This window comes from Carassius auratus, chromosome 42, assembly GCF_003368295.1.
Source record: "Carassius auratus strain Wakin chromosome 42, ASM336829v1, whole genome shotgun sequence".
Taxonomy (NCBI): Eukaryota; Metazoa; Chordata; class Actinopteri; order Cypriniformes; family Cyprinidae; genus Carassius; species Carassius auratus.
Genome location: NC_039284.1, coordinates 10,102,854 through 10,119,026, shown reverse-complemented (window position 1 = coordinate 10,119,026; position 16,173 = coordinate 10,102,854). Strand labels below are relative to the sequence as shown.

Sequence of the window (16,173 nt, the reverse complement as noted above, 5' to 3'; positions counted from 1 at the left end):
ACACACTATAAATTTAATCATAGTGGTTGGAGCTTTGAAATTACAAATTAACAAGGCTTGATATTTCCTTTATAGGTTTTGCATGGCAGAGTGTGATGACCCATGCACGGCAGAGGAACTCTTTATGTGGATATAAGAGTGAATGTGAACAGGTGAGCTGTCAGACAACTATGGACAGAACTTGGCCAGTAAAGAAGGCTAAAAGATGTTCTATCCAAAGAGGAAAAGGTAAGGAAATAAAAAGAAAGACCACCGAGAGAGACCGGAAGCTGTATCCTCTCAGGGGACGACATGGATTGGGTGAAGTGAGCGCGCTTAACTGCTGTGTCTTATTGACGCGCTTAGATGAGAGCGAAACGTGCAGGAACAGCATGAAGGCTCAGGTGGAGGAAATGCAGGGGAAGAAGAAAATCTGCAAGTGTTGCAAGAAAGCCTGTAAGACTTGCCGGTCAGCGCCTGAACCAAAAAACAAAGTGAAACCTGATAAATCTGCCTTACACACAGAATTTATCCTTGAACCTCGCCAAAGGCGGCTGGCCTCTCTGAATGCAGAAGCCGTTAACAGTCTGCTGTTGGATCGAGAGGACCCCCAAAAGACATCAAAACCCTCAAAGAAGCAGAAACCGACAAAAGCAGACACTTCTCCTTCTAAAGACACAAAAGACAATGTTTGTTCCAGAAAAGGCCAAGACAACCGTAAACGCCCTTGCACCGGAGAGAATGAACAATGTCGAAACCCCAAAAAAGCGAAGATTAAGTCTGACGCTATTGATCTACAGACTTTAAACAGTCCTGCTCCCAAACGTCTGGCGGGTTTAAATGCGGCTGCCCTGCTCAAGCTGACCAGCACGTCCTCGGGAGTGAAGCGCAGGGGTAAATCAGACGGCAAACCGAGCAGCGGTGCAGTGGGAGGGAAGCAGCTACAGTTGAAATCACGTAAACAGCAGCAGCACAACTTGGCTTGTCAGTCCATGTTAAAAGTATCGCAGCAATGCTGCAGCCTCTGTGAGAAGCAAGCCCTTCAAACTGAGGCATTGTGGGATGGGAGCACAGGAAGCCATGGCTTTATTAGTCCCGGATATCAGTGCAGATCCATGCTCGGCTATCCCCTCAAGCCTGTGAAGGAAGAGAAAACAGAGACTGATGTGAAATCATATTACTGCTGTTCCCAGGAGAGATCAGTGGAATACTGCCATAGACTAGCCCTGTTCCTTGGCCAGAAAACCTTCCCGGAAACTGATGAACATTCTCTGAAGGGATTTATTCCTGCTCCTCACACCCTGACGCATTCAGCAATGCCCATTGGTGCCCATCCTTATCCCTGTTACCCTGGGTACTACGTCCACATTGCGCATCACGGAACGCCGACGCTTCCCGTAAGCTCAAATCCAGGGAGCCACACACCCTCGTCCGTACCCCCGCTGACAATGTGCACTAGCAGGGTCCAGAGACCCAAACTGCTGCCCTCTTCGGTGTCCCATCCTACAGGGATCCCTCATCCGGCGTACTGTAACTCTGTGGGCACCTGTTACGGAGAGGCCTGCAGGCTCAGCAGCTATACCTACAGACCCACGCAACCCATCGCTAGCAGGGGCTGCTCGTACAATGCAGGATGCTCCAGCTGCATGCACAAAATGGAAACAGGTAGGATGGAAAATGAAACGTTTCAAATTATCTCTGGCTTTGTCAAATTAGTTCCATAACTTTAACTTTACAGGGAAGTTTGAGCCTTTGGGATTGAAAGAGATTGCTTGCTGCTAACTCTGATTTATTTTCTTGTGATTATGATTGAAGTACAGAGTAGAAAGTGGTAGTAGGTAAACCGTAGCATTTTGTATTTAAGTAGGGCTACATCTGATACTATTGGAAAAGAAATGAGCTACCAAGATGCCGTCAAACTTTAAGCACTTCATAAAGCAAACATCACATATGTGTGCCAAACAAAGTACAACAGAAAGGAAGTGCAATTAGGTTAACTTTTCATTTGTAAAAGTGATATCTTTAAGCAACTTCTTGTGCTTAATATACAGCATAGATAAAATGCATACAGTACATTTATGTAATCTAATTTAAAGTATTTTTTATGTGTGTATAAACTGAAGTTCAAAAGTTCAGAGTCAGTAAGATTAATACTTTTAATGCTTTTATTCACCAAGGGCTTCAAAACTGATCAAGCACTACTACTACTACTACTACTACTACTACTACTACTAATAATAATAATAATAAATGTTTCTTGAGCAACAAATCACATAGCAATATTTGCTTTTCTGCAATATTGCAATATGAAAAAAATAAACAATAAAATAACAGGATTTTTCACCAGATAACTAAAATAGCTATATTTGGAAAGAATGAATCATTCTAGAGTTAGTGGGGTAGTTTTGTTGGGGAGGTCACCTGCAAAGACATAAAAAAATTATATGAAATGTGTTTTTGTTGTTGTTGTTTTTTGTTTTACTTTGCAGATTTTTGTGAAATTTGTGAAAATTATACCAATTTATACTCAACCAAGACCTGTTTCAGTAACCATTTCAGAACCAAGTTTTTGTAGGGCACATTCCCACTGTTTTTGACTAATTCAGTTTGTCTACAAAAATTATAATTACAGTGATTTTGTGATTATTATTAAATAAAACTATTAAAATAAGGAATATATTGTAATAACAGTGTAAAATAATAAATTGAGTAGACTTGTTTTCGAGTGACTGAATTGTAGAGAAAATGTTTCTCTGATGTGGATGGAGATGATGTGTGTATCCTCAACCTTGACCCAGTCTCAGTGGCAGACATCTTTGTGAATGAGCTCATGCAGTCTCTAAAGTGATGGATCTAAAGGTGTACACAACAAATACAGTGAGATACAGATGAAGGGATGTCAAGAGAAACCCCATCGAGCTCGCATCAAGGACTTCAGAAAAAAATATTGGGTCGAATAGGAGTCAGATGAAGTGAAATACCCTTCCCCAACCACGTCATTGTGGCTACATGTTCCCTGCAGTCTGTTCGCTGCTGGTTCGAATGTGAGTAATTGCCACAGGTGGGGAGGGTACTGGTTATTTTTGTTGGCAGGAGACTTGAGCTGTCTGTTCATTGTGAGGTGGCAGCTGTGGTCTCGCAGCCACTTATGAACCTCGGCACAGCCAGAGACCTCTGCAGACATGCTCCCTTGTTGGTTTTTAACCACGCGGCTGGGTTATACAATGTAATTTTTCACTCGCCGTAATCTCCATTAATGAGACTGAAATCTGACTCTCTGTGGGTTTCTCTTTAGGTACACCATGACTTTAAAACAAGCAAAGCAGAAGCCTTTTTGGTATTACTTGAAAGCTGGTCTTTGGTTTGCTATTAAATGAATGTGCAAGTTGTGTAATTTTTGGAAGTGCAAAGCTTTACAATTGACAATGATATCACATACGCAATCAGCTATACTGAACAATTCAGTACGGTTCAATGTGCACTAAAAGCTGAGTATTAGGAGAGTGCAGATTGATTAAAGATGTCTGTATACTGTAGGGAGAAGTGAAGTTTTCTTCCAATAATGCTTCATGCTTGATTGAAGCTACAATGACTGCAATGTTCCTTAAAAGCAATCTCTGTCCACAGAGGCCAAGCACTGAGAATAGGGTTGTCTTTAGTATTGATATCCTTCATTTGTGTAGACGATGTGATTACCGCTCCAACCTTACGCATGTCACTGTGTGCGCTTAGTTTGAGGGCAGTTTGATTTGTTCCAAATTGGTGTTTGATTTACCCTTGTTGTCTCGGTTTAGATTTTCTGCATTTCAGAGTGTTATAAAATGTCTGCATTTACTATTCATTGATGTCAGACCTGAGGGGATGGGTAGTGTGATGTTACTGATAGACCTGTCCTGCATGCCTGATCTTTTAGGGGAGAGGTCTTTGAAGAAGACAGTCCTGCTGCAGGTTAAAACCAACAACAGGTTAATCAGCTATTATTGAGTCATTCTTCTTCTTACTTTGCAGTGGGCAGTAACACAGTATTTATAAAAAGATAGCTGAAATGATTTCAGAGGAGTCACTCAGTGCCTCCACTATCTGACCTCCAACCGTGTGCTGATTTGACCTCACATATAGACTTAACTGCATTAAATGACTGAAAAATGAAACTCAGCAGCCTCACCAGACTTCCAGTTTAATTTTAAAATGGAAGACTTATGATTTCATTTAGAAATTTTTTTTAAAGGAACAGTTCAACCCAAAATGAATTGTACTCCCCCCTCAGGCCACCCAAGATGTAGATGAGTTTGCTTAATCAAAATAGGTATGGATAAATTTATTATTACAGCCCTTGCATACAGTCACAAGACATTATTTAATGGACTGGAGTCATGTGGATTATTGTGATGTTTTATGAGCTGTTTGGACTCTCGTTCTGATGGCACCTGTTCTCTTATCTATTGGTGAGAAAATGATGTAATACTTAGCTCATCTACATCTTGGATGGCCTTAGAGTAAGTACATTTTAATGAGTACATTTGAAAGTTTTAAAGGTCAGTTTATGAACTATAAAACTTAAAATGGTATTCAAAAAAAAAAAAATCCCTCCTAGTTTGACAATTCCCAACTATGCAATTTTCATTTCTTGTAATTGCACAGTTGCATTTCCCACAGTTAGTCCCTTGTTTAAGCAGTTCAGAGAAATAGTTCACCCAAAGAGATGTACTCTTCTACTGAGTAAACATGAAAAGTAACACGTATGCATTTCTAGACTAATTTAATACATAGTTGAACCAGTGATGAAATACAATCTGTCATTATTTACTCGCTCATGTCATGCCAAAACATATGGTGAACACGAAAGGAGAATCTTCATGACATAGATCTGTTCCATGCAACAACATATCATAAAGACTAATTTAGTGCATGAGATACACTGTATGGAATACTTCAAGCTTTTATAGTGCATTTTTTACTTTTTGGAACTTGACAGTGTGTGGTCACAATGAACTTGTTATTGTATGTGAAATATAAAGGTTTGAACAGAAAACCTATTGTGCTCCACGGATTAAAAAAAAATAGGAGAAAAATAGAAGAGCTTTGGAACAACATGAATGACAATATAATGGTAGATATTTAATTTCTGGGCTAAGATGGATCATAAAATGCACATTTCTTATCCCTTTTCATGCATTAACAGAATGCATCACATGGACAGGCTCACGTCTCATATTTCCTCATCACTATGGGAACTGCATAGGCAATTGACAGGAGGTTTCCTAAGATTGGCTCATCCACCCTAAATTTGGTTGTGTTTTTCAGATGCCTACACAAACCTTACGGCACCCTTGTATCACAGCAATTGGATGTTATTGGACTGATAATACACTGTCATTGTTATGTTGGAAGTTGAGTTATGTATTAATAATCAAGTGCTCCACTGTTTTCACATTTCTAAATTGATATGTTGTTCCTGTCATAAAATCGAATACCCTCAAGGTTGTGTATATAATTGTGGTTTCAGGCTGCATCTGACCGCAGCATCTGGCACACTGACTCATTTATGACTACATTAGTCTGTTATGTTGTATTACATGCAATATGGAGTTTGTATATAATCATAAATGCATGTTGAGCATTTTATGGACCAATGATTTTTGCTTCCTCTACTCCTGTAGAAGACTACTCTTACCCTCTGGATGACCACAGCTCCTCCATCACGATGCCTTCTGCCCTGCCACTGTCTATCTGCCCCATATCCACTGTGCCTCCACCCACCCAATCAGTGCCCCACCTGAAGACGCCTCTTCCCGATCCCGGTCGACCCCAGGTGCAGATTAGAGTGGGACGGGAATGCCCTCAGAGGGCCAAGCCACCCAGTGGCTCTCGTTCTGGGGTGCAGGACTCTGCTGTTTGCCCCCACATTAAGGATGGCCAGCTGGGAGCGGGCCATGCCAGCAGCGCTGCCAAGCAGTCGAAGATTAGCCATCGCCGGACAACAAACGGCTGGCTGCCTGTTGGAGTGGCAACAGAAAAGGAAGTATTCATCGTGGTACGTACTAGAGTCGCCCTGTCCTGGGATGGTGGCATATTGGAAGTTTCTTTAAAAGACATTTAGGTGCCCAAAGCGAGACTTAAAGCAGCAGTTCATTGAAAGCGTTTGCGTTTCCTGACAAATGACTAAATGATGCCCCAGGCATTTTCCTTAGAACAGCACTTGCAAAACGTCAGTAGGAAACATTGACATTATTGTTGTTATTAAATTCCAGTGAGGTTCTTTTAAAGAAATATTTCTTAAACAAATTGTATGCCGGTGGGAAAACCTCAGTCAATGAATGGTGGTGTTTTAAAAATGTTTGCATCATGCTGCTTTTTTTATTTTTCAATTCTAGTGGTTTTATGAACTAGAACATCTGTATTAAATTGAGAGTTTATGAACACAACACTTCAGGATTCAGCAGGCAGTCTGTTTAGTCGACCACACTGCTGACTCATGCCTTTACTCGGTCTTTGTGCTGCTCTGTAGGGATTTGGAGGGTAGTCCTAGCTTAGTCAAATAAAAGTAATAAAAACAAGTCATTTTGATCAGAGACTCTACTGTGTAATCATTTCCCTTAGTATCACCAGTATTTGTGTAAAATATACACATACCTTTAGAAAGTTTGGGGTCAGTAATCACCGAGTTTGTATGGCAGTGAAGATATTTTGCTGCACTCAATTCAAATATAATTAGTCTGTTTTTAGTGGCAAATGTAATGCATTTTGAGAGTAGTCCTTCAGGCAAACCACAGAATGCTTGATTAAGCTATCTTCAGTAAAGCTTTAATCATTTAGGCTGGTTTCACATTGACCCTTAATTAGAATTTTTAACATTTGTAGTTTTTCAAATGTCTGACATGATCCAAAAGTGTGTAACGAGATTGAATGTGATGTGTAACTATATTTTTCATTTCGTTTAAGGGCGAGGACTCGACATCCCTGCGCAGGTGCTATGAAGCAGTGCAGAGAGATGGAGAGGTGATCAGGGTCAGAGACACAGTGCTACTGCGTTCAGGTCCCAGGAAGAAGTCCTTGCCTTACGTGGCCAAAGTCTCTGCCTTCTGGGAAAACCCTGAGTCAGGTAAGTCTTCCTCTAAATACTGCTTTCTCTGATAAATCAGTGAAAGTCACAGAAGGAGCTCTTATTACTTGATGCCTACTTTCAGGGGAGCTGATGATGAGCTTGTTTTGGTACTACCGCCCAGAACACACTCAGGGGGGTCGCAATCCCAGCATGCACTGTGAGGTGAGTCTAGAATTGTTCATGGCACAGCAACGTGGTCCTCCGGGGACTAGCAATGTCAACATTTGACTTCCTTTGATTATTATTTTAATAGAGGAAGTAGGCAGCACAAGTTTCCTGTGTTCAGTAAACCGCTGAAATTGGGACACTGGACTAACAAATGACTCCCAGCACTCTCAAACACCTTATTAACACTGTATATGTACCATAAATCATAAAGAGAATATTTAAATGGACTTTTTAACATGCCTGCATCTTCCGAAATCAGTATTTGATTTAAAACTAAGTTTCAAAAGAATACGGTTGTCTTTTATTTGTTTTTTCATTGTATTGCATGCAATATTTATTTTATACATTTACAGTATGGAATCCCTTAAGTTGATTATAAAATATTGATGGTGTATGTGAATTTTTTCCAGAATGAGATTTTCGCATCTCGGCATCAGGATGAAAACAGTGTGGCATGTATCGAAGATAAGTGCTATGTGTTGACATTAGCACAATACTGTAGGTGAGCGATCATATTTATCGGCTCATTGCACGTGTCAAATGTATCGTCACCTCATATCGTTTCTATAAATCAAATGTGATTTTGAATGTTTCAGATTTTGTGCCTTGGTGAAGTGTCGTGAGGAGGGCTTTCCCAGACGTAGCTCCCTGGTCCCTCCTTCCAGCTATGTAATTCCAGCTCATCGTTGTATGCCCAACGACATCGACCCCGACTTGGTGTTCGTCTGCCGCCATGTTTATGACTTCCGCTACGGCCGTCTGCTGAAAAACCTGCAGTAGGTCTGAATGGAGCCATACACTGAAACCAGAATCCAAAACGTTGTGACACAATCAAAGCCGTATCACCCGGATGGCCACAAGTCTTTAAGGAGGAGTTGTTATTTTCTGTTTTCCCTCTAGGGTAAAAGCTCTCGGCGCAGCACTTCTGAAAAAGTGAAAAAAGTTGCAACGGTTCTCCCTTGTGACTTTTATAGTATGGCATTCTGAGCACAACTACCTTGAGTTCAAAGGTACCGATCGCCAAAATGTGATTTTTCACTCCATGAATTGGAGTATTTATTTTTGCTGTTATCTTTTTATATTTGCTGAATTAAGCGTCAAAAGATGAAGAAATTAATGCAGGTACATTAAGAATGAATTATGGAATAGAGTTCTAAAATTCTCTTTTTGGAAGTGACCGCACCCCTTATTATTGAACCATATAATCTGTAGATTGATGGGGAAAATATATTTATTTTTAGATAAATTGAACACAAGCTCCGTGTTTTAGGAGGCGCCAATCAGTTTGATCCACAACGCAATGGCCAATCATTCATTCAATCATCATAACAGGGTGTGGGATCACAGACTAATCGTGGCAGACCAAATATCCCAGAATGCATTTGATTAACTTAACATTTTGTTGATCGACCAATGAGTTATGAGCTTTCGTCTTCTCGTCGCCCATCATGACTTGCCTTATATCCAACATCGAGTTTCCCCGTTTTCTGCCTTCCCAGGAAACCAAAGGTTATCTCGCCACTCTTTAACATCCACCTTCGCAACTCCATTAGTTTGCACTAAAACTTATCGTTCAAAATGTCACCTGCTACTGATCTCCAATGCAGGAAAATACTGTGTATTTGTTGTACATGTACAAAGAGATACGAGAGAACTCGCGAACTGTCAGTTGCAAATGTGAATGGACAAACTTTATCTTGTGCGCACAGGCCTGCTTTCAACATGTGCCCTTTGCTTCTCGTCTTACATGGTAGTTTTGTTACAAGATCGCTAATTACGATATGAGAAAGCTGTTTTATATGGTCTGTTTGTGCCTTTAAATAGTTAACAGTTTTCTATGTGAAGAAATACTGCTTGGTTAATTTTTTTCTTCTTTCTTCAAGCCTCTTCACGTTTTTGGCCTGCTTGTTTTGCACCACATTGTTATCTGTGCTAAAAAGCATTGATAGGATTGTCTAATCACACTATGCTGACCTTCACACTTCCCTATTTTGGCCTTTCTTTACCCCCTTTTTTTTTTCAATTGCAGACTTTACATGAGATGGTAGAGTTAAAGTGTAATTGTACCCACAGGGTCTCAAAAAAGGTTAGACTGATGGAAGAGGAGACCTGTTTGTTTTTCTTTTGTTTGTTTTACATCAAGACTTTCTTAGGTTAACATCCTTTTTTGTGTTCAGATATGCTTTAACATATTCTTGAATACATTCCTTTCGTGTTATTGAGATCTGAGTGAATATTAATCAGTCCCAAGTAATTTTGTCATTGTGATGAAGATGAGATGATTTTTTGTCGTTGAATATTTATACTCCTTTGCATAGCCTATATATAAATAAATATATATCATGCCCAACGTCAGTAGTGTTGACCAAAATATACAAAAAAGCAGAAGTGAAATAATCTCGTCCTGATCTTCCGTTACGTTCTGTTTTTTGTTTAGTTTTGTTCTCAGTTATCGCAGTGAATGTCACCTCCTAGCATCAGATGTGCCAGTTTAGACGTGTTAATGCCATAGCGGTTTCGCGGAACATTTAAGCAGAGCTCGTTTTGCTTCGGTTGGCGGTGTGGTTGAGTAGACTCCTTAATGGTTGCTGTTAGTGTGAAAATCATGTATTTTTGAAATGTGTACTTCTCTCGCAGAATGTTCTGGATGGCAAATGTGTACCAAAATGAGGAAAGAGGGAGAGGATTGTGTTCATTCCTCTGTATACAAAACTGACCATGAATTCCAGGCTCTTCGCTCCTTTGACGAACGGCTGTTTGTGTGTATGTGGGTGAGCGTGTCTATACAAATATATATATTTCAGTGCAGCATGGAAGTACTGGGCATTCTTTGACATAATAGATCTAGCACAGCGCATTTGTATTATTTAAGATAGAAATGTATATTATAAGAGGGAAATATTTAAAAGGAATAAATAATATATGAGCATCAATTTCTTTGTCTCGTTTGTTTAGTTCCTTGGTTTATGATGTTTAGCCGTCAATTCAAATGAAGCATAAAGCACATAATTACACATTTAACACTGGTTGTGAGATGTTAACAGCTTCTCAAAGCCATCCTGTGGCATTGTCAAAAAGCTTGATAAAAAAATCAGTTTTACATAATGAAAGTTGAAGGCTGTGTTTTACTGTAATCTACATTAAATCAATGCTCAATTAATATTACGGTGTGAATTAAAAAGACCTAATTACTAATAGTATATTAGACAAATATATATATATATATATATATATATATATATATATATATATATATATATATATATAATGATGGAGAACAGCTCCTTTTCAATTTTTAGTTGACAATGGGTGTCATTTTGGTGTTTTTAGAACACAAGCTGCACTGGAGCGGTGTTACCACAGGGTGTCATGCTGAACCTATTTTGACCCTCTTTTGCCCGACAGCACTAACTCAGTCTCACGAGTGAAATGAGGCAAGGATAGTTGAACAGTGAAACATCCACCATTTCCATGTCCTCTTTTAATGCAAACCACAAAATCACATGTTTTTGTCATATTTAACTGCCATGCATTTTATTTTCAATTGATTGGGTATAAGGTGTATTTACATTGATGCATTTGGCCTTTATCCAGAGTGGTTTGCAGTACATTCCTGGTTTGCATTGATGCTCTCTTGGAATTTTTGATTCAGGAAAACATCGCTTCACTATAACATCCACTGTTTTAGAGACATCTGTTATTAAAGTAATAGTTCACCAAAAAAATAAATAAAATTAATTCTTATTTGATGAAAATGTACCCCCAAGGCCATCTAAGTTGTAAAGGAGTTTGTTTCTTTATCAGAACCGATTTGGAGAAATATAGGATTACATCACTTGCTCACCAGTGAATCCTTAGCAGTTAATGGGTGCCGTCAGAATGAGAGTTCAAACAACTATACATCACAATAATCCAAAATTAATCCACATGATTCCGGTTGCTTAATGTCTTCTGAAGTGAAAAGCTGCATATTTGTAGCAAACAAATCCTTCCAAGACATTTTTAACTAGTCACATCTAGCCAAGTCCATAATCCATAACAAGGAGTGAAAAAGTCCATCCCCTGTTGACCTTTCACATCAAAATCCACCAACATATTTGTTAAAGAGCCATTTTGGACTAACTGATTCAGAGGGGATGACATCTTTCACTGGAAAAAAAGCAATGCTATGAGGACTCGTTTGAAGCTTTTCGCTTCTCAAGACATTGATGGACTATAGTCATTTGGATTTATGTTTCCATCAGCTGTTTGAACACATTCTGACGGCACCCATTCACTGCATAGGATCCATTGATGAGCAAGTGATCTAATGCTAAATTTCATCGAATCTTTACAGATGAAGAAACAAACTGCTCTACATCTTGGATGTCCTGAAGGCGAGTAAATTGACTGAGATTTTGACTGAGCTATTTCTTCAGAGGTCCTCTGAGAAGCTTAGTCTTAGATCACTGAAGCTGTCCATTTTCTGACTTCTGATATGAAGTTTCCTCCTTGACCTGCTCAAACTCTCAGTGCCCTTCAAGCATAACCAATCCCACAACCAAAGTATGATCCATTTGCGGATTTATTCTGCTACCTGGATCCTTCAATCCTCATGGAGACCAGTTTAGGAAGTACTTTCAAGCAGATGGAAAAATCGGCTAGCTGTTTTATATTTCTTTCTTTATTCCGGTTTCAGGCCAGAAAGACATTTGTTCTTAATGCTTTGTTTTTCAGGTGCATCTTATATGATGCCCAGCACACATTTGACTAAATCAAATTTCCATACAGCTGACATTACAGAGATATGGATTTGACAAGTCTTATATAGCTTTTGATACGCATTTTGTGTACATTTGATGAATTCTGTATTTTTTTTTTTTTTTTCATTAATGTACCTGCGTTCACACCACAAGCTAAATTAGATTCTTCTGCAGTCTTTTGTTTGCATTATTAATGATCCATGTGTAAAATGATGTGGTGTCTCGGAAGCAATAATGATGTTCTTGGTTTTCAGTTAACACTAATGTTGTAAGATAAGCACATTTTGATGAAGCCTTGATGCCATCTGTCCAGTGAGCAAGTGCTTTCATTGGTTCTTACAGAATAACTGCAGTTTGTTTTTCCTAAAGCAACAACTGCTCTCTATATTAATCATTTCATTTTGTCTGTTTACTTTGATCTGAAATCATATAGACATGCTAATTCTATTTGGATCGGGAGATGCAGAAAAATGTTTAACACACCTCAGCAATAAAATGTTTTGAGGCATATGAGTAAATCTGGTAAATATACCTGGCCTGACTTATAAATGAATATTTCAAATCCGTTTATTGCAGGAAAACAAATCATTATATAATGCAAATGTTTGACAGGCAGAACTAGCAAGGATTTATTATTTATTCCCAGTCCAGTGCATAAACAAACCCATGACATATTCGCAAACAATTTCAGGGCTGTAATCATATCCTAGGTAATGAAAGAAAACGAAAGGAAGAAAAAAATTTAATTTTGCAACTCCTCCCTTATCAACCAAATGCACACCAGTAGAGATTCAAAATGTTTCCATGGCATTCAAATCTGTAAGTTAATTGAGCAGGAATGCAGCCTTATAAATATTCACAAGGCATCAGATTTATTTGCATATCAGTTCTTGTATTTCATCTCGCGTATCGCTGTGACAGACTTGAATAATACACCTTTTTGCTCAGTCCCCTCAAATAAGATCAGTGACTAAAAAAAATAAAAAGAGGCTCTGGATATGAGAAGTGAGAAATATCTCCTTTGCTCACATCAGCAGCTTTACAAATGTGTTCCAGTGTTACCTCTGTTCTTCTTTACAGGCTGTTTGCGGTGATGCATGAAATACATTTATGTGCATTCCATCATTGCTTTCTTGATCTTAAAGAAAGAAGGTCAGTTAAAGTAATATATTACACAAAATAATTCAGAGACAACAACAGATGCTTTAGGGCAAAAGTGCTTTTTCTTTTTGTGTGCTTATTCCTCGGTAAACAAAATGCATTTTAGCTGTAATTCTATTAACTGTAATATATTCTATCTACAATGTAGTTTATTCTATTAATATATATTAAAATATTCATATTTTAAATGAAACAAAACAGTTTTTATGCAACTGTTCAATAAACAGGAAGTTAATACTAAGTAAATTATGTTTTATACTCACTATAATATTTTGTCTATTTTTGCTCTGTCAACAGTCAAAAAAGAATCAAGCATTTTGTCTCCTAGTGACCCACAGTATGGCGTTTGGTTCTGGCTGAAGTGGTGTTTGGAGTGAATCAGCTGAACATGTTCAGTCTGCAAAAACAAGCACAGACCAGCACCAAGAGTGGGTTAACACACAAATCTGACAAAACCTGACGAACATGTCTTTGTCTGCATTTGTCAGTGCAGTGTGAAGTTCTGTTTTATTTCTGAATGAATTAGTGTTTTTGAATGAATGATTCAATGACGCACTCATAAAGAAAAACACTTGTCACAACCCGTTTGTTAAAAATGTAACCTGCAGGAAGACAAAACAATCCTGATAGGTTGGGTAGAATGTGCGAATATGGTCAATAAGACATTCTTCTTGCCCACATCTCTTGTCTCTTGAAATACAGTTGTGTAACCCTAGAGATAAGATTTCTAATGTTGAAGTTTCTTCACTTCCTTCTGTTTACACAGTTTTTTGGACATCTGTCCTGCAGCATGCCTAATCAGCAAAAAACAATGTTTTCAAATTCTGTTTAATGCAAAATGTCCAATGTCAATAGAATAATTATAGTGTATGGTTTTATAATAGCCACATATATGCAATAGGTAAAAAGTATATAATAAAAATATACATTTTAGTTTTTGGTATGGTTTTAATTTCGCCATATAGAAGTACTAAATCTTTCATTGCTCATTAATGTTCAGAAAGCGTGGAAGAACACTAAGTGGGCAAAATCAGTATGCTTCTGATAGCTTGAGAGCTTGAGATTGAACGATATGATGGATGTTGCCAGGGAGGAAATGACTTGCAGCTGTTTAACTCTGGATATACTGCACCTGTCTTAGTTTTGAAGCGTGATGCATGAAAGCCATACTAATGACTAACAGTGAGATAAAACTGGATGTGGCCCACTATTAATCTGAACACATAAAATATGATGTACTGTAAACATGTATATAATTACTAGATATACACCCAAATACTTAGATTTACTGGGGGGAAAGAGCACCCAGGAGCAGTTCTTGAGTTTCAAATGATAGTTTTTCTCTGTGAAAAATAGGTTTGAAGCCTTTCTTCCAGCTGCCTGCCTCTTAACTCATCCAATGCAGCTGAGAGTGACCAGAGTGTTTGTAAACCAGACACTGTTTTCTGCTGCTGCATGGAAATGAGATCTCCATCTATAGCAACTCTAGCTTGAATATGAGCTTCTAGCGCTGGAGGTCACTGAACTCTTATGCATCACACATTTGCATAGTAATGAAATACTAACAGGCCTTTTCTATTTCATTTTACTTTACCCCGCTGGTCAGAGAGAGGGGACCATACCTTATCCATCATTGCTCTCAATGCTACTTAAACCACTGCTGTGTCATAGATGCTCGGTTGAGCTCCATTTGTGGTTTTAAATTCAAATTCCTGTTAATGTTTGTATAATAGTCTTCATCATTCTCTGATTTCTGATTTCATGGTTCAGTGTTTTAAAAACTACCATATTTTAGTCAAAGTTTATTTATTTTTTCTGAAATGAAATGACATATGATTACACTATTCCATTGTGACTTATATGCAATTTTAATCATGTAATACATGTTTGGATTCTTGCCGAATGAGAAAGTTTATTTGTATAGCACACAAGTCCTTCTGGGAAGTTTCTATTTGACTTGGAAAGTCATAATGATGTTTGAGTCATTTGGTTAAAACAGGATGGTGATGTATTTTTTTCTAAGAAAAAAAGTCATGCTTCCACAAAATGATGAATAGAATGTTTTTGCTTAAAGTGAATCATATATGTTCTATCGCACTTGTACAATACTGTATTTTGTATGATCATCTTAAGTATTTTACCATCAACACAGAGCCAAAATCCATTGCATTCAACATATTTTCTCGTTGACATGCCCCAATCACGCAGGAAAGACTGAATATTACTTGAACACATGAACAAAACGAGTGGGAAACTCTGAACTTTCTTTATGCCCTGAGTTTGGGAAGTGTCAGTATGAAAACATGTTGAATGCACTGGATGCAGCGTCTGCATTGATGGTGAATTTGCTGAAATTCAATTAATTTAGATTTATTTACTGTGGAACTATCCAAGGTTTATGTACAATATGGTGATGGTGGTGGTGATGACATGTAGCCAAGGATGGGGTCTCTAACTCTGAAATTGTGCTCTGCATTTCACTCATCCAAGTGCACATACACCGCAGTGAGCACTGAACACACACACACACCGTGAACACACACCCAGAGCAGTGAGCAGCTGTTGCGATGCCTGGGGAGCAATTGGAGTTTGTTATCTTGCTCAAAGGCAACCCAGTAATGAGGGTGGAAGTGTGTGTGCGGTACCAAGAATCGAACCCACAACCTTCAGGTCCAACTCTTTAACTATTCGGCCACAACTGCCCATATATAATAAAGCAACAGTTCAATTTATAGCACCTTTAACTAAATAAAAACATTTTAAAAAAGTTAAAAAAACCTTGCTAATTTATTATTATTTTAATAGAAAAGGTATATTGCAATCTTGCTCTGACCAGAGTGACATAAACGCACGCGATATTGTAATTACAACTTCCCAAATTGTAAACACAAACTTCCCAGAATGCACTTAAACTTGAACACACCATTAAAGGGAGTTTAGAGTATTTACACTCGTAATCATGACTTTGTGGTCGTGGTCATGTTTGACTCATAAAATGATCTTTCCAAAAATGAATTG

At 38.3% G+C, this 16,173-nt stretch overlaps 1 protein-coding gene across 3 annotated transcripts in view; it reads left to right on the top strand.

The window, feature by feature from the left end:
• LOC113060601 (bromo adjacent homology domain-containing 1 protein-like) overlaps positions 1-10,185 on the top strand; it is a 37,548-nt gene extending 27,363 nt beyond the window's left edge. For all 3 annotated transcript variants that reach the window (XM_026229664.1, XM_026229665.1, XM_026229663.1), the window contains exons 2-7: positions 76-1,644; positions 5,640-6,013; positions 6,922-7,081; positions 7,167-7,246; positions 7,663-7,754; positions 7,849-10,185. In XM_026229664.1, coding sequence (XP_026085449.1) covers positions 96-1,644; positions 5,640-6,013; positions 6,922-7,081; positions 7,167-7,246; positions 7,663-7,754; positions 7,849-8,032 — 2,439 coding nt within the window. In that variant the 5' untranslated portion in view covers positions 76-95 and the 3' untranslated portion in view covers positions 8,033-10,185. The remainder of the gene's footprint in view (positions 1-75; positions 1,645-5,639; positions 6,014-6,921; positions 7,082-7,166; positions 7,247-7,662; positions 7,755-7,848) is intronic.
• The last annotated feature ends 5,988 nt before the right edge of the window (positions 10,186-16,173 follow it).